Here is a 24,115-nt window from a genome sequence, read left to right on the forward strand (position 1 = left end):
TAAAAGCCCAATTCTGATATTTTTTTCACTAATTGACCAAATCAGATCAGCTCTGAAAAAGATCTGATGTGTAGAAAACAATTAGTGGAAAAAATATCAGATTTGAGCTGCCCGTGTAAACACACACACACACACACACACACACACACACACACACACACACACACACACACACACACACACACACACACACACACACACACACACACACACACACACACACACACACACACACACACACACACACACACACACACACACACACACACACACACACACACACGGCCTGCCTGGCATGGCTCAATACTGAGTTGTTACCAATATTCCCTCAAAAAAAAATGTAAGTTGTGAAAAAATCTGTAACTTAAAGTGGTGTGTTCACAGTAAATGCACGCCGAAAGTTGCACAGATTTTCACAACTTTCAACAATGGCCAAGTAGGCGACTGTGGCTATTTGATAATAATGTAGGCCTACCAGAGATAGCTACCATAAAAAACAAGGGAGAAAATGCATTGCATAACATTTTAACATGGAAATATACAGTCGAAGTCGGAAGTTTACATACACATTAGCCAAATACATTTAAACTCATTTATTCACCATTTCTGATATTTAATCCTAGTAATAATTGACTGTTTTAGGACAGTTACGATCACCACTTTATTTTAAGAATGTGAAATGTCAGAATAACAGAAGAGAGAAAAAAAATACAGGTTTTATTTCATTCATCACATTCCCAGTGGGCCAGAAGTTTACATACACTTGTAATCCTGAAACGCCAACATCTAGAATAAAGAAGAAAAGCAAGTGCAAAGTCCAGATTCAAAGAGCTCAATTACTTTAAAAGGATGACGCATAGTTTTCATGACATGTAGTGGATCACATTTCAGAAGCTCTCCACTGTTTTGGAGGGAGTGAGTACTAGTAGTGATCTGTGCTCAGAGTCAGAGTCAATCTCCAGTGGATTTCCCATCGCAGTTCTGACCCCTTCACCTCCTATCCATGGCAAACGAGAAGAAGTGGGTTAGGTTTCAACCTGGGGCCTATAGGACAGGGGCCCAGCCTGGGTTGGAAGGTTTCTGTGTGTGTCCATTTGAGGCTGAGATCAAAGAGGAGACATTACCGATAAACCGGAGCACACAGAAAAGGGGTTTGTCTGTGTGGCCCTTACACTCCTCTGGGTGGCCCTTACACACCTCTGGGTGGCACTAGCGGGGGACAGGCACTCACACAGCTGGGTTGGCAGAGTACATGTAGCCCCCTGCCTGCCAGCTCGTCTAATTAAAGCCTTCCTAGGACGACACATAATCCGTGTATATAACGCTGCTATTCAGACACAGATTCAGCCTTTTCTACCTCTCTCTTCACCACCAAAACTCAGGTAATAACACACAATTATCAGCACTGCTTCTCCTTAAAAATGTCTCTCTAACCAACTCAACATCATCCAACAAAAGTGTCTGTGTTACACTAGGCATCACATGCTTCAGACTCAGAGAGACTTTTCTGTTGCATCTCCAGATGTCCAGAACTCAGGCCAATACTGACTATGCAATGTGTGGAGGAGTTTTGACTCTATGGATCAGTCACTGTCAGACTGCCATCTGACCCTCCCAAACACACACTACACACTCTGGGCTGGGCCAAATGGGGGAGCAGGCCCAGCATGGGGCCCTCCCACACAGCTCCCTACAGGCTCCCCACCGTTTTAAGAGCTGCTTTTATGGGGTGGAAAACAAAAGAGCAAACCCAAGGACAAAAACTCTTAGGGTCCCCACATTCTTTCCTAAATCATCAATAGCCTGGGGGGAGTTCTCATTAAAGGAACTAACTAAAGACTAAGGTCTCAGTTATGGGCACAAAAGGATTTGTTAGTAGACTTCTCACTTGTCAAATAGGAGTCAACGTCATGTTAGGTTCTATACACAAAATGACTGGAGAACCCTATACATACAGTACTGCCCACAGCCCTGGCTATACATGACAGTTCATGAATCATGATCGAGCGCATGGAGGCAATGAAAAACAATTAGTGCAAAAGACCAGGGGACAGGAGAGTTCTGTGTGACCTCAGGGTCAAGAGTTTAGCAAAGCACATCTAGGAAGTTTATCCAGCTGTGGTCCAGCCATTGACCTGAAGTAATACACACACATATCAACACTGGAAACGAGGCAGACGGGCAGTGACAACGCTGACAAAGAGGAAGAGATGTTTGGGGTTGACATGTCAAATGTGAGTCTACTCCAAAGATGGGAGAATAGAAACGACTAAAACAGACACTAATGAAGAGAAGCCAGACAGCTGTTTCAGACTGGATAGACTGGATAGTCATTGGGTGTTTTATGTGAGTGCTAAAAAGCTAATGGCACTTAAAACACTCTTTCTCCTTTTAATTGTAGTTGTGTCTGTCAGTCAGAGCCAGCCTGTAGCTCTGCATGGCTCAGCCAACAGACACAGGATGGGTGTGCTGGTTTCCTGAGCCAGCGGAACAAAGGATAAGCATCTACTTCTCGTTACTGCAGCCAGCCAAAAGAGGAAGTCAGACATGGGGGAGGGGGGTTGGGACAGGAAATGACATCACCCCACCGGCTCCACAAAATACTCTGCTTTGGGCTATAGCCTTTAAATCTCATGTGGAACAGATAGAGAGTGAAAAGCCTTGAAGGTGGTATGCAAGGCTGATAAAAAAGAACATAATCCAAATGAAGGGGGGGAAATGTAGAGGAAGCTTACTACTTGAGATTAATATTCAGGTAATAAAGCAGAGTGCTTTCTTATCGGCATCTGGCCTAGGAAGATATTTCAACAACCTTAATTAAGAGTTTAAAATAGCTTCCATGTGAGTCAAGGCGAACAGAAAAAGAACGTAGTGAAAAGATGTGCTCATGCATGCGGATGGTTTGGGGCTTCTTTTCCTCTCCATATGTGCACATCTTACTCTACAACCATGAAATTGAAAAGTATCCAGGGAGGACCTTAATTCACAGTGCAAGGGGAGCTTTGGTTCCTTTTGGAAGGCCAACATAATGTTTGGATGTAGCAAGTCATTTACACATAGAAAATCCCATATTTAATTTCAACCAAAGTAAAATGTTGTGCCCTTAAATCGATGTATTGCAGCCTCAGGGGAATATTTATAATGATTAGGTCATTTGGCCAGGGGTGCATAACCAGTAGGTGTTTAGCACAAGGAGGGAAACACTGGCCAGAGCACACACAGCCCCACAGCTCCAGTGTCCTATACTATAATCTTCTAAACAGAAGAAAGTGACAAGTCAGGAAAGGGATTCTTCTGGTTAACATGAGCTGGAAGGAAAGGTATGATGAGTGGCTAACTTCCTTCCTGTCTTAATCCCAATGGTCTTAACTGGTCCAGTTGCCAGACATTGGATAGCTGTAGGTCATGTTAGTGCAGTCCTGTGGTAGGAGATCCTATCAAAACTAAATTGACATTCAATTACCGTCTTGATGGGTCAGCTGTCACAACATTAACACCTAGGCCCCCTGTCTTGCTGCAGTCCAAGCATACCTCCCAGGGACAGCCCAGCTATTACCATCACCAACCACCACCATACAAGCCTGTCCGAAGCAATGTGGAGCCTCACTGGTACAAGATGGACACAACTTGCTTTATGTATCCGCACAGTATGAACAATGAGAGCTCTGGAAACAAAACACAGACTGGAAAATTGGTCCCCATAATATTTGGTGCCCTGGATTTTTCCTGACCATGTGACCTGACCAGGAAAAGTCATTATAAAACAGTTATAATAGTCATACTAGACACTAGCGAAGGGCTTTAGCTGATCAAAAGACTTCTCAGAGCAGAGGTGTAGGTGGCACAGTTTCATCAAGGTTAAGGTTAGGGTTACGGGTGGGGCTAAAGTTATTCTACCGGATACATTAAAATGCTCCCTCAGAGAGGGTTGAGGGGAAGGAGGAGAGAGAGCACATTACTAACTCCTCTGTTAGGTTTCTGACAGGTTCATCAACATCAGGGGCCCACCAAGACAGTAGAGGGGAAAGAACAGATATACAGTCACAGTAAGACATGTTTTAAAATGTTTCCAGAGGTTATCTAAGTGAGCTGTTCTGCTCCATTATAAAGTCGACAGACAGAACGCAGCCTGGCGGCTACTTAAACTTTCTCTCCAACCTCCCCTCCCTCTAGCTCTCTCTGACACAGAACACACACACATTTAAAGGAGTTTCAGAATGATTGTGTTGGAGGGGGAAAAGACAACACTAGAGGAGATCAGATTAGGCCAGAGCTGTGAACAATGGCAGCAGTTTGGCAAAGCCACCCTGCTGATAAAACAGTGCAGCTCACACCCCAGGCCCAGGAGCTATACACAGGAGTACTGACCACTCCTCTCATTCCCTTTCCTCCTCTCATTTTCCATCCTCTCCTCTATTTCTCAGTTGGTAGAGCATGGCGCTTGTGGGTTTGATTCCCATGGCCACCCATACGTGAAATGTATGCACTGTAAATCCTGTGACTGTAAATCGCTTGTTCTTATCAGCCTGACAATTGGCAGAACATATGTGGGCTGATTCCCACTTGTACTTCTACAGGCATGGAGGAGCACACAGAGGGCAGTGTGACCTGAGGGGAACCCAGGACCACATTAAACATCCTACATCATATCTCCATGCAGGAAATCAAACTGTGATGATATTAATCCAATGAGGGGAGGAAGTGGAGGGAGCTTATGGGGTTTCTACGTGTGTTTAATGGCATGGACACGCATGCAGAGAGAGCGAGAGAATGTAAACAATCTGATGAGGAAACGTTTGCTGTGATGCTAAAGAGGTTTTGGACTTGGGATTCAATGGTGGTTTGCAGCTATTGGCAAATCTGTTTTGATTTCAGAGAGGTCGACAGATTGAAAGAGTTATGCTAGTTTATGGTGGCAGGCAGGGCAGCCAGGGATATATCTGGAACAGACAAATGCTTATTTCGTCCTAGGGCCAATGACAGAACACAGAACAGTGGAGTAAAGCAGAGTTTTAGTAGAGTGTTGCCTATGGGCCAAGCAAAATCTCTTCTTCTTGCTCTTGTAACAGATGTGATCTTTACTCTCTGTTGCGTTGTGTAATATAGAAGAATGCCAACCAGCGGTCCCAGTTGATTGCTAGTTTATTTTCTGACAATAGAAAACAGCACATTACATGGGAAGAATTGACATTCACAAGCTCCCCCTCTCAGTAAGCATGACCAAGTAAATTCATCCAACCAATAGGAATACATAAATGTCGAATACATATCTCTGCAGTGGTAAGTGGACACAACCACTCTCTCACACAAATGCACGCATTAATTAATTGCATTTCCGTGTCAAATTGCCAGTTAGCAACCCACCCTTTACGGGATTAATTTACAAACAAACAAACATTACAATAATTCAGAGTGATAATTCTTCCAGAGTTCAGCGCATAAAGAATGAAAAATAACTTAATACATAATAGTAAATAAGGTTATCCGAGCAATAATAATAACCCCAGAGCAGTCAAAATATTAATACAAATAAATACAGACCAATACAGAAACACTTTACGGAAGGCGTTTGAACCCAGTCCGACACAAAGAGAAGATTCAAGATGTGTAATTACTCAACAGTTCCTGTACAGGCTTGTCTGTGTGCCCTCACACACACACAGTCTCAGAGATAAAGGGCATTGCCCTGTGATCTGTCTCTGCTTGTTCCTTCCTCTCACACCACCTCACATACCAGTGTGACCAGAGCGTGTGTTTAGTACAGATCCTGCTGCTGCTTTCTCACGTCTTTGCATAGTGGCTAAACAGCAAGCCCACATTGTCCCAGTGGCCTATTCTCATAACTGAAATAGTGAGGATGTTATTCTGGTGTTCTTATGAAGCAGCCAGGGAGACCAGTGAGGATATGGTGTATGTTGAGGCAGAGAGAGGGAAGGAGAAGTTGAGGGTGAAGGAGGAGAAGAGAGTAGGGGATTCAGCTGTAATGTAGCCATCCTGTTATCAGTGCTCTTAGAGGGAGCAGGGTGGATGGTGCTGCCTGCGAGATCCTAGTGGACCCACACTGAGACCTAGTGTCTGCAGGACCAGGCTTTATTCTCACCACTTGCACTGTATCCCTTCTGGAGCTTACTTGATGGTGAACAGGTCTTCCCCTAAAGCATTATAATTTCAGCGCCTGGCTGTGAACAGTAATAATGTAACATTAGATTAGACTGATTTTACTAGATCTTTATTGCCATCTCTGCTGGTGCAGTCATGATTGAGTCGCTGAGAGCAGCAGACATACTGAGGGACTTTTGTTGATGTCGGCAAACAGAGTCTGACCGACTCCTTCCAGAGAAATACTGCTCCATCTGTGTAATCAGTGTCCTGTAATTACGCTCCAGCCCACAGAACTTTGCTACCAACTGTAATGAGGGGGACTAACCTGGTTTATGAAGGGCTCTAACAGGTTCAGTTCCTTCAGAAAGTATTCAGACCCCTTGACTTTTTCCAAATTTTATGTTACAGCCTTATTATAAAATGTATGAAGTTTTTTCTCCCATCAATCTACACACAATGACAAAGCAAAAACCGTTTTTTAGACATCTACATAAGTATTCAGACCCTACACTCAGTACTTTGTTGAAGCTCCTTTGGCAGCGATTACAGCATTGAGCCTTCTTGGGTATGACGCTACAAGCTTGGCACACCTGTATTTGGGGAGTTTCTCCCATTCTTCTCAGCAGATCCTCTCAAGCTCTGTCAGGGTGGATGGGGAGCATCGCTGCACAGCTATTTTCAGGTCTCTTCAGAGATGTTAGATCGGGATCAAGTCCAGGCTCTGGCTGGGCCACTCAAGGACATTCAGAGACTTGTCCCAAAGCCACTCCTGCGTTGTCTTGGCTGTGTGCTTAGGGTCATTGTCCTGTTGGAAGGAGAACCTTCGGCCCAGTGAGGTCCTGAGCGCTCTGGAGCAGGCTTTCATCAAGGATCTCTCTGTACTGCTCCGTTCATCTTTTCCTCTATCCTGACTAGTCTCCGAGTAACCGCTGCTGAAAAAAAACATCCCCACAACATGATGCTGCCACCGGCATGCTTCAGTCTTTCGGTGCCTTTTGGCAAACTCCAAGCGGGCTGTCATGGGCCTTTTACTGAGGAGTGGCTTCTGTCTGGCCACTCTACCATAAAGGCCTGATTGGTGGAGTGCTGCAGAGATGGTTGCCCTTCTGGAAGGTTCTCCCATCTCTACAGAGGAACACTGGAGCTCTGTCAGAGTGACCATCGGGTTCTTGGTCATCTCCCTGACCAAGGCCCTTCTCCCCGGATTGCTCAGTTTGGCCGGGCGGCCAGGTCTAGGAAAAGTCTTGTTGGTTCCAAACACCACTGTGTTCTTGGGGATCTTCAAAGCTGCATACATGTTTGTTTAAATCTGACATGCACTGTCAATTGTGAGACCTTACATAGACAGGTGTGTGCCTTTCCAAATCATGTCCAATCAATTGAATTTACCACAGGTGGACTCCAATCAAGTTGTAGAAACATCTCAAGGATGATCAATGAAAACAGGATGCACCTGAGCTCAATTTCAAGTCTCATAGCAAAGAGTCTGACTACTTATGTAAAGTTTGTTATTTTTAATACATTTGCTTAAAAATCTAAAAACCTGCCGATGAGGAAATACATTTCAGAATAAGGAAGTAACATAACAAAATGTGGAAAAAGTCAAGGATTCTGAACACTTTCTGAAGGCTCTGTATAATACATACACAATAGTCTGCAGGTTTATGGTCAAAATGAGGATGGCAGCCATGCCTCTGAGTCACTACCACTCTGCTCAAAAGATCACACCAATGTCGTTTCTCAGATTTTTGCCTGGGCCTTGCTCCAGTTGATGCTAACTCTCACCACCAGCAGGCAGGTCAATACAGCCCCTCACTGTGATCAATAGTATTTCCTGGGAGTAGGTCTGTAGAAGAGACTCAATCAAAACATTTAGAGAAATAATGACATCCGTTTATCCTACATCCTACAGGAGGAAATTGCTCAGCAAACATCTTATCCTCTAGCAGTCGGCTTTCTCCTTTATTCTCTAAGAGGAAGAACACACACAAACAGCCACAACAATTGATGTCACGTTCTGGGGGGGGGAAGCACTCCCAGAGAAGGAGAGGTATGTGCGTCAAACTTTGGTACTTGGCTGGTGTAGTGTTTTCACAGCGATAGATAAGGGAGTGCACGGACTTGGTCATAGATAGGGAAATAAGCCACATGCAAATGTCAGCTCAAGCTGTAAATCAGTTTGAGGACAGAAATCAATGCCTGCTGAGGCATGGAAGGTGGCAACTATTTCTGGTATTAGGCTTGAGGGATTTCCTCTAGGTTGTCTAGGGTTGTCCTTGGATTACTTTGATCAGTGATCTGGAATTCCAAGATGTAGGCTAGTTTTACACCGTTCTGCATTCTATAAATATCAGTTCTTGCAATCTAGAAAAACACCAAACTATCAGGCCCACCCACTGGGGAGCCAGGCCCAGCAAGTCCGAATGAGTTTTTTCCCCACAAAAGGGCGATCCCGCAGGTGAAGAAGCCAGATGTGGAGGTCCTGGCGTGGTTACACATGGTCTGCGGTTGTGAGGATGGTTGGACGTACGGCCAAATTCTCTAAAAAAACGTTCTCTGGCAACAGCTTTGGTGGACATTCCTGCAGTCAGCATGCCAATTGCATGCTCCCTCATAACTTGAGACATCTGTGGCCATTTATAGTCCCCAGCATAAGGTGCACCTGTGTAATGATCATGCTGTTTAATCAGCTTCTTGATATGCCACACCTGTCAGGTGGATGGATTATCATGCCAAAGAATAAATTGTTCAAAAACAGGGGTGTAAACAAATTTGTGCACAATTTTTGAAAATAAGCTTTTTGTGTGTATGGAACAGTTTTGGGATCTTTTATTTCAGCTCATGAAACATGAGACCAACACTTTACATGTTGCATGTATATTTTTGTTCAACGTAGATGCCCTGGCCTCTTAAGAGCCCATTGAGAGCCCATGAATCCACATTGTTTACAGCACAGAGGTTTACCTGATGGGTTGGTGAGGTCAGACAGTGCTGCAGGTCAACTGCTCAGGGTTAGTGCATTTAATAATAAGTCCATTTCAAAGCCCCAACTGGATCATTAGGCTTCATTAGAAATCAATTACTTAGTGGTTCTCAAACTTTTAAAACTCCCAAAAAGGAATTGTTCAAAGCTTGTGACCTACTCAAGCAAATGGAAGCACACACAACTGTAGCCTGTCTTTACAGACGTAAATAGTGATGCATTTTCAAAATGCAAGATACAGAAATAAACTGTGTTTTACACCTGCATTTTAGCAGGAAGCCATCCATGTTAACAGCCAATATCAACTAGGGATATCATGCTACATCTCTGGAGTCCAGAGCAAGCAGGAGATTAAGAGATCAGATTAAGATCATTTTATTCGTCAATTGTACACGAGGGCCAACTGCTTTTAACCTAAACCCTTCAAAGACACACATACATAAACATTGTTTTTTTGGAGAGGTGCCACATTGGGCACCCAGTGGAGGTTCTGTTGTGAGGGGTTAAGTGCCTTGCTCAAGGGCACAATGGCATCTAGGATTTGATATCAGCAACCCTTCGGTTGCCAGCTCAGTTCACACCAGAGTTTTTCACATCAGACCCGGGATTCAAACACACAACCCTCCAGTTGATGGATCACCTCTCTAACAGCTAGGCTACCTGCCGCAGTGTGATGTTATATCTATCTTTTGAAATAGCCAGTAGCCACCCAAACTAGGCGTATCTGAAATATGAAAAATGATCAATGAAATCGCCTGGTAGCCTATTGTTCTGGCACAGATGTGTCCGTTGCAGATTACTAAACTGGATAAAATGAAACAAGTGCTTTTTGGTCACTAATTGGGATATTCGCACCGGCCTTTGCATGACAATGCCGGTAACCATTGGTTTAAAGTCAAGACGCACACCTTTTTGGTTTTGAAGCACAGATTGGATGTTTTGAGGCAAGAATTTGGTGCAATAGCATAGGCCTATGTTAGTAACCAGATCGAATAGGCAAAGCTATAAATATAAAATAGAAATGGTATGTATGTAACGTTAGCCTACTATCATGTTTTCTTTCCCAATCAGAAAGCCTCAGAAACCCAGAGATGTTGTGAAAGGCTGGATGAAAATAGGAAGAGAGAATGAATGCTGACTTGTCATGTGTTTTTTTCCCTGTCTGTGGGCAGGAGAGTCAGGGCTGGGGAGGAAGAGAGAAGTAATTGCTGCTTGAAGCAAGCTTACATCAGATGTCCCCCCCTTCTTGAGCAGCAACGGTGGTCTGTAAGAAAAGCTCAGCACCGGTGCATACTCACATCTCTAAAACATGGATGATCAGCGCTGCATCCTAAATTGAGTCCCATCACCACAGTACTCGCACACAGAACAGAAGGCCTGATACATTTGGCCTAGAAGCACAAAAGCCCGGTCAAGTTAGTTTCAGTCCTAATGGTTTACTATAACTAGTAGTATAACGAGTCATGTAGTGTCATTGCAGAGGCAATACAGTATAGCAACCTTACATTGTTACTATTAGTTGCCATGTTAACGTGTATCATGTCATAAAAGTAACAATCCTTTCATTACCAATGGAAAAAAATAACAGGGCTGCCATATCAGTTTTATTCCCAACTCTAAATAGACAAGGTTTCTGCCTCGAGAACGTGATCTGCATTCCTCGTCCATAGTCCAATAAAACAACTTTTGTCATTTCCTGTCCTGTTTCATTTATCAGATCATCCCTGTTAAGCAGACAGCTGGGGAGGAACGTGGATGTACACAGTACACAACTTCAGACCTGCATCTTTCTCTGACGTACACAAACACACACTTTTTAAACATTCTTGAGCATTAAATACACATGACATAACATCACTTACTATGCCCTGCCCATATTGTGTGGGCATGCAACCATGTGTCTGTGTTTTTACATAAATTCATGGCTAAGCATGCCTATAAGCAATGTGTGTGTTATATATATATATATATATATATATATATATATATATATATATATATATATATATATATAAAAATAAATAAATAAATAAGAGAGAGAACCGTATTTGTGTCTACAGTCAAGCCAGTGAATTGTACAGATGTTCACGAAGACCAAGCTGCCGCTCTCACACACAATTTAAGGGAGAGGAAGAATCTGTCAAGGGAAATGTCCATCCCAGTTGAACTGAAAATGTGAGGTTAGAAAAATCGAAGTACAAGAAAAATAAACAGAGAGAGAATGACAGAATTCACAGAGGCTCATGTTGCTGGAGGGAGGAGATTGAACGTCGATCAAAGTCCAAAATCTGAAGGGAAGTCATTAAATGTGTGCTTCCTGTTAATGAACACTGGAGCCTTGAAGAGGCATAAACTCCTCTCTGTTGCATTAAATCATGCACGCGAACACCCATGTCACAGCTGAGGTTCTTTAGTAACGTAGTAGTGTCTGGTTAGCGATCCCTGCTGCCTCCACAGCCCTTATGCCCAGTTCTAGGAGAAAAGAGATCCATCATTTTGTTCTATCTGCCATAGATCCAAAAATAGCAGCTGGCTTCATCCTTCATCTCTAGCCCCACAGCTCTCCTAATCTCAAAAAGTTTGCTTTAGGGGACGGGAAGGGATGGGATAGACGGGGGGGAGGGTAGTTCAGAAGACATATCACGGACAGACAGGCGGAAGAGGTTTCTCCCTGGCGTCTTCAAGCAAACAGGCTTATCTCAGCTGTTCTGCAAGTTACCACGGCAGCAGATTTGGGAACTAAAGGGCTTCTTGGAGGGAGACGAGATGTTGCACTTCTGAGAGGATGCCACACATATTCCTCACTGACAGGCCAACTGCACACTGCCTTTAATTTACAAGTCCAAGCCGAGGAGGGAATGTGTGATTGTAACCTGTCAAGATCCGACACACTTTATCCTGCAGACTCCTCCAGCAATATCTCTTGAATAAAGACAATGCAACCTTACATACTTTAGGACTGGGATTCAATCTGATCGCGCTTTGTCAGCAATGCACCTTTCAAAAAGGCAATGTTCCCGCGTACACAGAGATCACATTCATGGTAAACGTTGCATATGTCAGCTCAATCAGAAATGACCTTTAAATGCTGCATTGTCCACAAAGTAAAATTGGATCGAACCCCAGCCTAGAACTCTATTCGATCAGATCCAGTACCTCATATTTGGGATTAGGTCAGATATAGCATTCTTCCTCTACAGCTAGAATGGATGTTTAAATGAACATTTAGCCAAGTATTTTTTTTAAACATTGTAAACATTACTTCGTTAAAAGCTTTCATCCAAAGAACACAGGTAGTGTGTTTAATAATACAATTGACAGGGCCCTTGACCATGATCCCCCTGAAGTGATTCAATCTCAAATCTGCTAAATATTCACCTCTCTAATCTCACACGGTGCAACAGATTTTTACATTGGATAAAAATACACTCAGAGCTAGAAAATGGAATATCATATACTACAGTTGAATAGATTATATACCACTGCGTGCGTGCGACTGCGTGTGTGTGAGACTGCGTGCGTGCGACTGCATGTGTGTGAGACTGCGTGCGTGCGACTGCGACTGCGTGTGTGCGAGACCGCGATACTGTGTGCGTGCGTGACCGCGTGCGTGCGAGACTGCGAGACTGCGTGTGTGCGAGACCGCGAGACTGTGTGCGTGCGAGACTGCGAGACTGTGTGCGTGTGAGACTGCGTGCGTGCAAGACTGCATGCGTGCAAGACTGTGTGCGTGCAAGACCACGAGACTGTGTGCGTGCGTCACTGCGTGCGTGCGAGACTGCGAGACTGCGTGCGTGTGAGACTGCATGCGTGCGAGACTGCGTGCGTGCGAGACTGCATGCGTGCGAGACTACGAGACTGTGTGCGTGCGTCACTGCGTGCGTGCGAGACTGCGTGCAAGACTGCGTGCGTGCAAGACCACGAGACTGTGTGTGTGCGAGACTGCGTGCATGCGAGACTGCGAGACTGTGTGCGTGCGAGACTGTGTGTGTGTGAGACTGCGTGCGTGCAAGACTGCGTGCGTGCAAGACTGCGTGCGTGCAAGACTGCGTGCGTGCAAGACTGCGTGCGTGCGAGACCGCGTGCGTGCGAGACCGCGTGTGTGCGAGACTGCGTGCATGTGAGACCGCGAGACTGTGTGCGTGCGTGCGAGACTGCGTGCGTAACTGCGTGCGTGACTGCGAGTTTGTAGTTCAGTCTGCATGTGTGTCTCTAGGTCTGCGTGTGTGTCTGTGGGTGTGTGTCTGTGGGTCTGCACGTGTGCGTCTGTCTGTGGGTCTGCACGTGTGTGCCTGTCTGTGGGTGTGCACGTGTGTGTCTGTCTGTGGGTGTGCACGTGTGTGTCTGTCTGTGGGTGTGCACGTGTGTGTCTGTCTGTGGGTGTGCACGTGTGTGTCTGTCTGTGGGTGTGCACGTGTGTGTCTGTCTGTGGGTGTGCACGTGTGTGTCTGTGGGTGTGCACGTGTGTGTCTGTCTGTGGGTGTGCACGTGTGTGTCTGTCTGTGGGTGTGCACGTGTGTGTCTGTCTGTGGGTCTGCACGTGTGTGTCTGTGGGTGTGCACGTGTGTGTCTGTCTGTGGGTGTGCACGTGTGTGTCTGTCTGTGGGTCTGCACGTGTGTGTCTGTCTGTGGGTCTGCACGTGTGTGTCTGTCTGTGGGTCTTCACGTGTGTCTGTCTGTGGGTCTTCACGTGTGTCTGTCTGTGGGTCTGCACGTGTGGGTCTGCACGTGTGTCTGTCTGTGGGTCTGCACGTGTGTGTCTGTCTGTGGGTCTGCGCGTGTGTGTCTGTCTGTGGGTCTGCACATGTGTGGGTCTGCACGTGTGTGTCTGTCTGTGGGTCTGCACGTGTGTCTGTCTGTGGGTCTGCACATGTGTGGGTCTGCACGTGTGTGTCTCTCTGTGGGTCTGCACGTGTGTCTGTCTGTGGGTCTGCACGTGTGTCTGTCTGTGGGTCTGCACATGTGTGGGTCTGCACGTGTGTGTCTGTCTGTGGGTCTGCACGTGTGTGTCTGTCTGTGGGTCTGCACGTGTGTGTCTGTCTGTGGGTCTGCACATGTGTGTGGGTCTGCACGTGTGTCTGTCTGTGGGTCTCCACGTGTGTGTCTGTTTGTGGGTCTGCACGTGTGTGTCTGTTTGTGGGTCTGCACGTGTGTGTCTGTCTGTGGGTCTGCACGTGTGTGTCTGTCTGTGGGTCTGCACGTGTGTGTCTGTTTGTGGGTCTGCACGTGTGTCTGTCTGTGGGTCTGCACGTGTGTCTGTCTGTGGGTCTGCACGTGTGTCTGTCTGTGGGTCTGCACGTGTGTCTGTCTGTGGGTCTGCACGTGTGTTGGGGCTACAGTCAGTGCTGGGAACAGTGTACAAACAGCAGCCCACTCAGTCATAATCAGGGCAGTCATTATCATCCAGGCACACACAGCCATGTCTTATACAACAGCACTGTTGCCCATGCCCTGTGGCAGTTAGCCACACATCCACCAACCATTAATGGACTGATTAAGGTTCATTGGTAGATTATATGTCATTTATAAACATGGTTACAAATATTTGTTGAAATCTATGAATTCAAAGAGGGCGGGATCCCATCTGTGATGATGGTCCTATGATCTAAAGACATGTCTTATATCAATAATAAGACATTGCAAACAGTTAATGTTTATGATAAGCACATACACTACCGTTCAAAAGTTTGGGGTCACTTAGAAATGTCCTTGTTTTCGAAAGAAAAGCACAATTTTTGACCATTAACATCAAATTGATCAGAAATACAGTGTAGACATTGTTAATGTTGTAAATGACTATTGTAGCTGGAAATGGCTGATTTTTTTATGGAATATCTACATAGGCGTACAGAGGCCCATTATCAGCAACCACCTGTGTTCCAATGGCATGTTGTGTTAGCTAATCCAAGTTGATCATTTTAAAAGGCTAACTGATCATAAGAAAACCCCTTTGCAATTATGTTAGCACAACTGAAAACTGTTGTGCTGATTTAAAGAAACAATAAAACCTTTAGACTAGTTGAGTATCTGGAGCATCAGCATTAGTGGGTTTGATTACAGGCTCAAAATGGCAAGAAACAAAATACCTTTCTTCTGAAACTCGTCAGTCTATTCTTGTTCTGAGAAATGAAGGCTATTCCATGCGAGAAATTGCCAAGAAACTGAAGACCTCACAACGCTGTGTACTAATCCCTTCACAGAACAGCGCAAACTGGCTCTAACCAGAATAGAAAGAGGAGTGGGAGGCACCGGTGCACAACTGAGCAAGAGGACAAGTACATCAAAGTGTCTAGTTTGAGAAACAGACACCACACAAGTCCTCAACTAGCAGCTTCATTAAATAGTACCCGTCTCAACGTCAACAGTGAAGAGAAGACTCCGTGATGCTGGCCTTCTGTACGCCTATGTAGATATTCCATTAAAAATGTGCCGTTTCCAGCTACAATAGTCATTTACAAGATTAGCAATGGCTACACTGTATTTCTGATCAATTTGATGTTATTTTAATGGACTTTTTTTTGCTTTTTTTTCAAAAACAAGGACATTTCTAAGTGATCCCAAACTTTTGAACAGTAGTGTAAATTTATTAATGGTATAATGTGGGGTTAGCGATGTCCTTTTGGTCAATTATTACCTGATATTTCCTCATTGATTGTAATTTCCTGTTCAGAGAATTGACGGGCAATGGGATGGGTTCAAGAGCGAAATAGTTAATCAGGGTACGGGAAAGCAGAAGTTTCTTAAGTCTGTGTGGACGTACATGTTGATATTCCAGATAGCATTTATGCTAAAGCACGTGTGCACCGTTATTGAAGTGTATGTGGATGATAATATCTATGTCAATGACCTGAACAGGGGAGTGCTGTAATATAGCATGTATGTTAATTTTTTCATATTGTCATGTATTCTCATTGGTCAGATGGCTTTCTTAAAAAATATATTTAAAAAATAATAAAAATAAAAAAAGAGTATGTGATTTTATGATTGGTTGAAAATGGGAGTTGAAGAAGAATACAGTGGGACCACCTCTTGTTTCTAGTTTACTGCTAAACAACATCCCAGGATGCCCTTTTACTTCAGTGTTCAGTTCCCAGGAAGCATTTTGAGTTATACGCTTATTTTGTGGGGCTCATGCCACTATCCGCCAACATGTTAACAGAGTATTTTGTTTTGGCTCAAGCACATGATTTGGTCGGCTGTTTGGGCTCCAGCTTATTCAAAACATTTCCAACAGGAGCCCTGTGTTTCTGTCAAAGCAATACAGAGAAAGGGAGCAAAGTACACAGCAAGCAATACTTCACTGTTCAGCATGGGGGGTTGTGAGAGTGGCTATGATATGACCTCTGTCAAAAACCTCTCAGAGCAGAGTCATTCAAAAGTTGACTCAAAAGAGGATCCAAATGACTGTCTTCCACGACAGTCCCTACTCTGTCACGCTCAGGAAAGTCCTATAAGAAGGGGATAAAGGAGTTCAAGTCCTTTCAACAGCAAACACACCCAGCAAACACACCCACTCACTTATCGTTAATTAAATATTTTATTACAGTGCCCCAAGGTGACCACAGCTTTATTTCACTCTGTAATTCCCGAAGCACCTGACCTACAACCACCAAAGTCACTGTCAAGAAGCTTTGACACACAACTTTAAGACCATGCGGCTCACATTGATTGCAACAAGTGGTGGTGTTATGAGTTAGAGAGGCAACTTGAACAGAACAATGGTACAGACAACATTACAAAATCTTGCCTAAACTAAAGTGACTTATAAATGGTTCAATTCTCTGACTTAGTGAGCACTTTACAGACTGCAATACTGTAAGCCAGAGTCTATTGCTTGCCGTTAATCATTCATTAATAGGACCAACATAGACAACATAAGGTGAATGATCTGCCATTGCTTGGAGAGGTCTGAAAACCTCATTATGGATGTAATGGCTTCGTCATTAATAGGCACAGCCGGAGAGCTATGAAAGCAATTTAGAATATTCTCTTCATTAGTTTAAAATGTTGAGGGGAGGCCAGACCTCATGGGGTCGTTCCACTTCAAAAAGCACGAGAAAGAGTATTTCAACACCCACCATCTCAGATTAGCAATCTTGCAACATCATTTTGTTTAATATAATTTGATATCTGAGAAATTAAGCTAATTGATTGCACAATTTTTCTTCATTTTCATTTATTGGATTAAAAAAAAATGTTAACCTTTATTTAACTAGGCAAGTCAGTTAAAGAACTAATTCTTATTTTCAATGACGGCCTAGGAACAGTGGGTTAACTGCCTGTGGGGCAGTCCCCCGAAGATTTGTACCTTGTCAGCTCAGGGATTTGAACTTGCAACCTTCTGGTTACTAGTCCAACACTCTAACCACTAGGCTACCCTGCCGCCCCATATAAACATAGTACCTAACATCCGATTTGGACCAAACTTTTTTTTTTTCTAACAACGAATTATACATGTGAAATCCCCAAAAATACCACCCCAAGAACGGGTATATTGTTTTTAGCATTTGTGGCACAAATCCAATGCAATTCAATGGTACCTATATTAGAATTTTTACTCTTCATGTCCAAATCATCCTAAAGTATCTACAAATGTATTGTGTAGCTCAATTATCTTACTTATAGATTATTTGGATATGAAGCACAAAAAAAGCTTCAAATAGGTACAAATGACTAGTGCCACAATTGCAACAAAGAAATTGCATTTGAAACTGTGGCCAGGTAAACAAAACCAAAGCATTGGTTGCCATCATACCTGCTCCATAAAATGCTTACAGGGTAAAAAAATAAATATGGCATTTTTGTAATTTTGGTTAACTATCCCTATGAATCACCATAATAGCAGGAAAAGCACCACCTAGTGGTCAAAACCTGGTAATAACAAGATGTACCTAACAACTTCAATTAATAATTTATCTGAACAAGACGGAATAAAACTAACAAATTCACTGAGAATACATTATATTGGATGAATAAAAATACAGAGCCGCAGCCCCATTCTACTTCCCTACAAACAAACAAAAAGTGCAGTACCTGCAGTCGACAGTGGAATTTTGGACACAATAATTGCAAAATATCTGCTGCATACTACATTTGAACTGCAGTTATTCTGCAAAATTACTGCAGTAAAAAAATAGTTATTTTGGACACAACATTTGCATCATACTGCAGTTATAATGCAATCTTTTTTTCGTGAGGGTTGTCAGACAGATAACTGATACTATATACTCGTTGTTGGCGTGGGATGTCCATAGATATATATTCCTAATTTCTTACTCATTGTTAGAAAAGGTTTTGGTCCAAATCAGATGTAAGGTACTATAATTACTGAATATTATATACATTTTATAAATTACAATGGCCAATTTGGGTGCAAGCAATTAGCGTAATTTCTCAGAGATCAGATTACATTTCATCAAAATAATGTTGCCAGAATGCTTATTTTATTTCTCAGAGATCAGATTATATTTCATCAAAATAATGTTGCCAGAATGCTTATTTTATCTGTTTCGAACTACAGAAACGATTTCAGAACAATCTGAGTTGGTGGTGTCATGGCTTGCTGAAATGACATGGAACGATCCAGTTGTTAGTTGTAGGCTAGTGATTGATTACACCTTTAGGCTACATTATGGGAATCAATCAGCAAACACTTTTTTTACGGCATTTTATGATAGGCTAGATTGTATAGCCTGCTACTTTAGTGTAATTAAACATTGACATAGCCTAAGTAGCCTATTGTGCGTTGACATCAAGTTTTCTGTTTTGAATACTTGGAGAGTTAAGACAATTCCCGCGGCGAGAGGCAATCCTCTGATTTATAACAGAAGCAGCAGCGCAGGCTCAGATTTATGTTTACTGGTTCTGATTCATCTGTTCCAGTTGTGCACTGGAGGCTAGAGAACCTCCACTGAAATGGGAAAAAATCTCGGGCAAGTAACTACATCAAAATGGCTAATGAGGGAGATTAGTGAGTTTACCTAGCCTACTCCTCGTCACACACACACACACTCTACCTCAAAGCTTTTACCATGAATCATTACCTACCTCTATGTCTCGCAACATTGCAACAAATTAGATTGCCAGTTCACGATCGTAAAGCTGGATACAATGCAACGTTCATGCGAATCTTCATTGAATGGATTTAGACAAGGAATATAATGTTTGGTGGTACATACCCAAAAGGAGCAGTTTCACTTCTCTCGCCGCCTTCTCTCCATCTTCTCGAAGGTTTTTGTCAATCATTTTGGACCTCTCGGCCGCGGCTTTATCTTCCTGACTCACTGTACACCCCATGGTTCCAAGTGCACGCTTCAGGACTGCTGTTTATCGGAACGATATCACACAAAAATGATGTAGCCTATTTAGGGCTCTATTTCTGAGTGTTTATGTTTTTTAAATAGTTCCCAGTCCAGTGTTGTGTGGTTGAGAAATGCAACTTCCTCTTTGAGAAATACGACTGGAAAATAAGTTTGACTCACCCACAAACCAGCATCCAAATGATTGATTAAATTTAGTCCGAATTCACTTTTCTATTCCAGATGTTTCCTCGTTTGTAAACCAAGTTTAAGGCCTATTTTTTAACATTCTATCCAAGCCGACAGAAAAAATGTCATTTGTTTGTCATTACGAGGACACAAACTTTGAGTAACAACAATTTATTTTGAGGGCGCGTCAATAAAATCAGTTAAGTTCACGTTTTAGACCAAGAAAAAGGGTCACGGAACCTCAGCAAAAGTATTCCAGCTGTGAAGACCGCGGAGCAGATCGATTTCCGATGCCAATTTGCAATGAACCAAAATTCAATAAACCACTGTGACGCTGAGCTATGTTGCTCCTCTTCCTCGGAGTTATAATTTAGTCGTTCAGTGTGTGAGTGATGTTATGCACTGTTCTCTTCGTTAAGATTTATCACGTTAAAAACCACACCCGTAGCAGCTGTGAAGTTCCTCTCTGCCCAACAAACCGAAGACAGTTCAGTCACCTCCCAAGTCAGCAAAGTGCCAGGGTTTCCACTATAGATAACACAGCCACAAAGTATATGCTAAAAATTTGATTTTTGTCTTAATTTAAATGTAGGGATAGGCATACGATTAGCAGTGTGATTAAGGTTAGTGTTAAGATTAGGGTTAGGTTTAAAATCAGATTTTAAGAAGAAACATTGTAGAAATAGGCGGGGTTTATTACTTTATGGCTGTATTAACTAGAGACGACCCAGTGCGAATCGCCCACCTACTTTGCTTCATGGGAAATGTAGTGTTTCATGAAATTGTCGTCAGTGATAAATTTAAAACATGATTAATACAATATCTAATTTACTCATTCATCTCATTTAATTTATCACAGCCTATTCGTTATTGCCAATTACATTTTGCTCATGTCAATGGATAGTATAAGGCCAATTTCATTAGGGTGAAAGTTTCTACAAGGACAAATCGATTGAGTTAGTCTTGAAAACATACTACATTATTGTAGGGGAAATCAAATTAAACTAGTGATTCAAGGCTTTATGACAAAAAAAACATTTTATGGACTCTTTAGACGCACATTGTTAGGTCTACCTAACAAGTCTTTTCAGTGGAGTATTTAAACTAAACTAAAATATAAATGTAACAAGTAAGGTGTTGGTCCCATGTTTCATGAGCTGAAATAAAAGATCCCAGAAATGTTCCATACGCACAACAATCTTATTTCTCTCAACTTTAGTGCACACATTTCTTTACATCCCTGTTAGTGAGCATTTCTCCTTTGCCAAGATAATCCATCCACTTGACAGGTGTGGCATATCAAGAAGTTGATTAAGCAGCATGATCATGACACAGGTGAACCTTGTGCTGGGGACAATAAAAGACCATTCTAAAATGTGCAGTTTAATGCCACAGATGTCTCAACCTTTGAGGGACCGTGCAATTGGCATGCTGACTGCAGGAATGTCCACCAGAGCTGTTGCCAGACAATTTAATGTTTATTTCTCAACCATAAGCCGCCTCAAATGTCTTTTTAGAGAATTTGGCAGTATGTCCAACCGTCCTCACAACCGCAGACCACGTGTGTGGCGTCATGTGGGCGAGCGGTTTGCTTATGTCAACCTTATGAACAGAGTGCCCCATGGTGACTGTGAGGTTATGGCATGGGCATGTGTCACGCCCTGACCTGAGTATTCTTTGTTTTCTTTATATATTTTGGTTAGGTCAGGGTGTGACGTGGGTGATGTATGTGTTTTGTACTGTCTAGGGTTTTTGGAGATTTATGGGGTTGTTTACCATCTAGGTGTTTATGTATGTCTGTGGTTGCCTGGATTGGTTCTCAATTAGAGGCAGCTGTTCATCGTTGCCTCTAATTGGGAACCCTATTTAGGCATCCATCTTCTTTGGGTATTTCGTGGGTTATTGTCTATTTCAAGTTGCCTGTGTCTGCACTGTTTATATATAGCGTCACGTTCGTTTGTTGTTTTGTAAGTTTGTTTTAGTGTTCTTTTTCATTAAATATAGAACATGTATTCATATCACGTTGTGCCTTGGTCTCCTCCATTCGACGAATGTGACACCATAAAAGGACCAAGCAGCGTGGTAAAAGGCAGCAGCAGCGATCGCAGGACTCATGGACTTGGGAGGAAATTCTGGACGGGGGAGGACCCTGGGCACAACCAGGGGAATATCGCCGCCCCAAGGCAGAGTTGGAGGCAGCTAAAGCAGAGAGGCGCCGGTATGAGGAGGCAGCATGGCAGCGCGGCTGGAAGCCCGAGAGGCAGCCCCAAAAATGTCTTGGGGGGGCACTTGGAGCAGTCGGCGAAGTTGAGGGTTGAGTCGGAGATTGTCGAGGAGTTATTGGACAGATTGGAGGAGAGTGAACGGAGGGGAGATTATGAGACATTCGAGGAGTTGTTGACGAATTTGGAGGAGAGTGAAGAGAGAGAGCTGTTGGTTTGGCGTAGTATGCACGGCATTCGCCCTGAGGAGCGTGTTAGCTGTCCGATGCCACCTGTGTCAGTTCCTCGTACTCATCCTGAAACTTGTGTTAAAGTTCCGGAAGATTTGATGCCGGCTATACACACCAAGTCTCCAGTACACCTTCCCAACCCGGTGTGTCCTGTTCCTGCTTCTCGCACTCATCCTGAGGTGCGTGTTCTCAGCCCGGTACCATCAGTACCGGTACCACGCACCAGGTCTATAGTGCGCCTCGGCAGTCCAGTACGCCCTGTTCCTTCTACCGCACTCGCCCTGAGGTGCGTGTCCTCGGCCCAATACCACCAGTGCCAACACCACGCACCAGGCTTCCTGTGCGTCTCCAGAGCCTTGTATGCCCTGTTCCTCCTCCCCGCACTCACCCTGAGGTGCGTGTCTCCAGCCCGGTACCAACAGTGCCGGCACCACGCACCAGGCCACCAGTGCGCCTCCAGTGTCCAGTACTTCCTGTTCCTGCTCCTCGCACTCTCCCGGAGGTGCGTGACCCCAGCCCGGTACCACCAGTGCCGGCACCACGCACCAGGTCTATAGTGCGCCTCGGCAGTTCAGTACAACCTGTTCCTCCTCCCCGCACTCACCCTGAGGTGGGTGTCCTCGGCCCAGTATCACCAGTGCCGGCACCATGCACCAGGCCTACAGTGCGCCTCGCCAGTACAGAGCGTCCGGCTACAGTACCCAGTCCAGAGCGTCCGGCTACAGTACCCAGTCCAGAGCGTCCTGCTACAGTACCCAGTCCAGAGCATCCGGCTACAGTACCCAGTCCAGAGCGTCCGGCTACAGTACCCAGTCCAGAGCGTCCTGCTACAGTACCCAGTCCAGAGCATCCGGCTACAGTACCCAGTCCAGAGCGTCCGGCTACAGTACCCAGTCCAGAGCGTCCTGCTACAGTACCCATGCTACAGTACCCAGTCCAGAGCATCCGGCTACAGTACCCAGTCCAGAGCGTCCGGCTACAGTACCCAGTCCAGAGCGTCTGGCAACAGTACCCAGTCCAGAGCGTCCGGCAACAGTACCCAGTCCAGAGCGTCCAGCAACAGTCTACAGACCGGAACCTCCTACGACGGGTCGCAGTCCGGAACCTACCACGATGGGTCGCAGTCCGGAACCTACCACGACGGGTCGCAGTCCGGAACCTACCAGTCCTGGTCCGCCGGAGTCTCCCTCCAGTCCTGGCCCGCCGGAGTCTCCCTCCAGTCCGGATCCGCCGGAGTCTCCCTCCAGTCCGGATCCGCCGGAGTCTCCCTCCAGTCCGCATCCGCCAGAGTCTCCCTCCAGTCCGCATCCGCCGGAGTCTCCCTCCAGTCCGCATCCGCCGGAGTCTCCCTCCAGTCCGGATCCGCCGGAAACGCCAGTCTGTCCTGAGCCGTCCGAGCCGCCAGTCTGTCCTGAGCCGTCGGAGCCGCCAGTCTGTCCTGAGCAGTCAGTCAGCCAGGACCCGCCAGAGCCAACAGCCTAGCCAGGACCCGCCAGAGCCGTCAGCCTAGCCAGGACCCGTCAGAGCCGTCAGCCTAGCCAGGAGCCGCCAGAGCCGCCAGCCAGCCAGGAGCCGCCAGAGCCGTCAGCCAGCCAGGAGCCGCCAGAGCCGTCAGCCAACCAGGAGCTGCCAGAGCCGCCTGTCATGCCGGTCTCCTCAATACGACGATCATGACAGCAGGCATAAACTATGAACAACGAACACAATTGCATTTTATCGATGGCGATTTGAATGCACAGAGATTCTTTGCCATTCATCTGCCACCATTAACTGATGTTTCAACATGAAAATGCACAACCCCATGTTGCAAGGATCTGTTCAAAATTCCTGGAAGCTGAAAATTTCCAAGTTCTTCCATGACCTGCATACTCACCAGACATGTCACCATGTTTGGGATGCACTGGATCAATGTGTATGACAGCGTGTTCCAGTTCCCGCCAATATCTAGCAACTATGCACAGCCATTGAAGTGGAGTGGAACAACATTCCTCAGGCCACAATCAACAGCCTGATCAACTCTATGCGAAGGAGATGTGTCACGCTGCATGAGGCAAATGGTGGTCACACCAGATACTGACTGGTTATCTGATC

At 44.8% G+C, this 24,115-nt stretch overlaps 1 protein-coding gene across 2 annotated transcripts in view; it reads right to left on the reverse strand.

The window, feature by feature from the left end:
- The window catches only part of LOC139413554 (guanine nucleotide-binding protein G(i) subunit alpha-2-like), an 84,676-nt gene extending 64,441 nt beyond the window's left edge, over positions 1 to 20,235 (reverse strand). Inside the window, exons 1-2 of one of the 2 annotated variants that reach the window (XM_071161059.1) lie at positions 19,567 to 20,062; positions 19,264 to 19,407 (exon numbers count right to left, since the gene is read on the reverse strand). In XM_071161059.1, coding sequence (XP_071017160.1) covers positions 19,264 to 19,381 — 118 coding nt within the window. In that variant the 5' untranslated portion in view covers positions 19,382 to 19,407; positions 19,567 to 20,062. Of the gene's footprint in view, positions 1 to 19,263 lie in introns of both variants that reach the window. The other variant, XM_071161058.1, reaches the window with a different exon arrangement.
- Between the last annotated feature and the right edge of the window lie 3,880 nt (positions 20,236 to 24,115).

This window comes from Oncorhynchus clarkii, chromosome 7, assembly GCF_045791955.1.
Source record: "Oncorhynchus clarkii lewisi isolate Uvic-CL-2024 chromosome 7, UVic_Ocla_1.0, whole genome shotgun sequence".
NCBI classification, from domain to species: domain Eukaryota; kingdom Metazoa; phylum Chordata; class Actinopteri; order Salmoniformes; family Salmonidae; genus Oncorhynchus; species Oncorhynchus clarkii.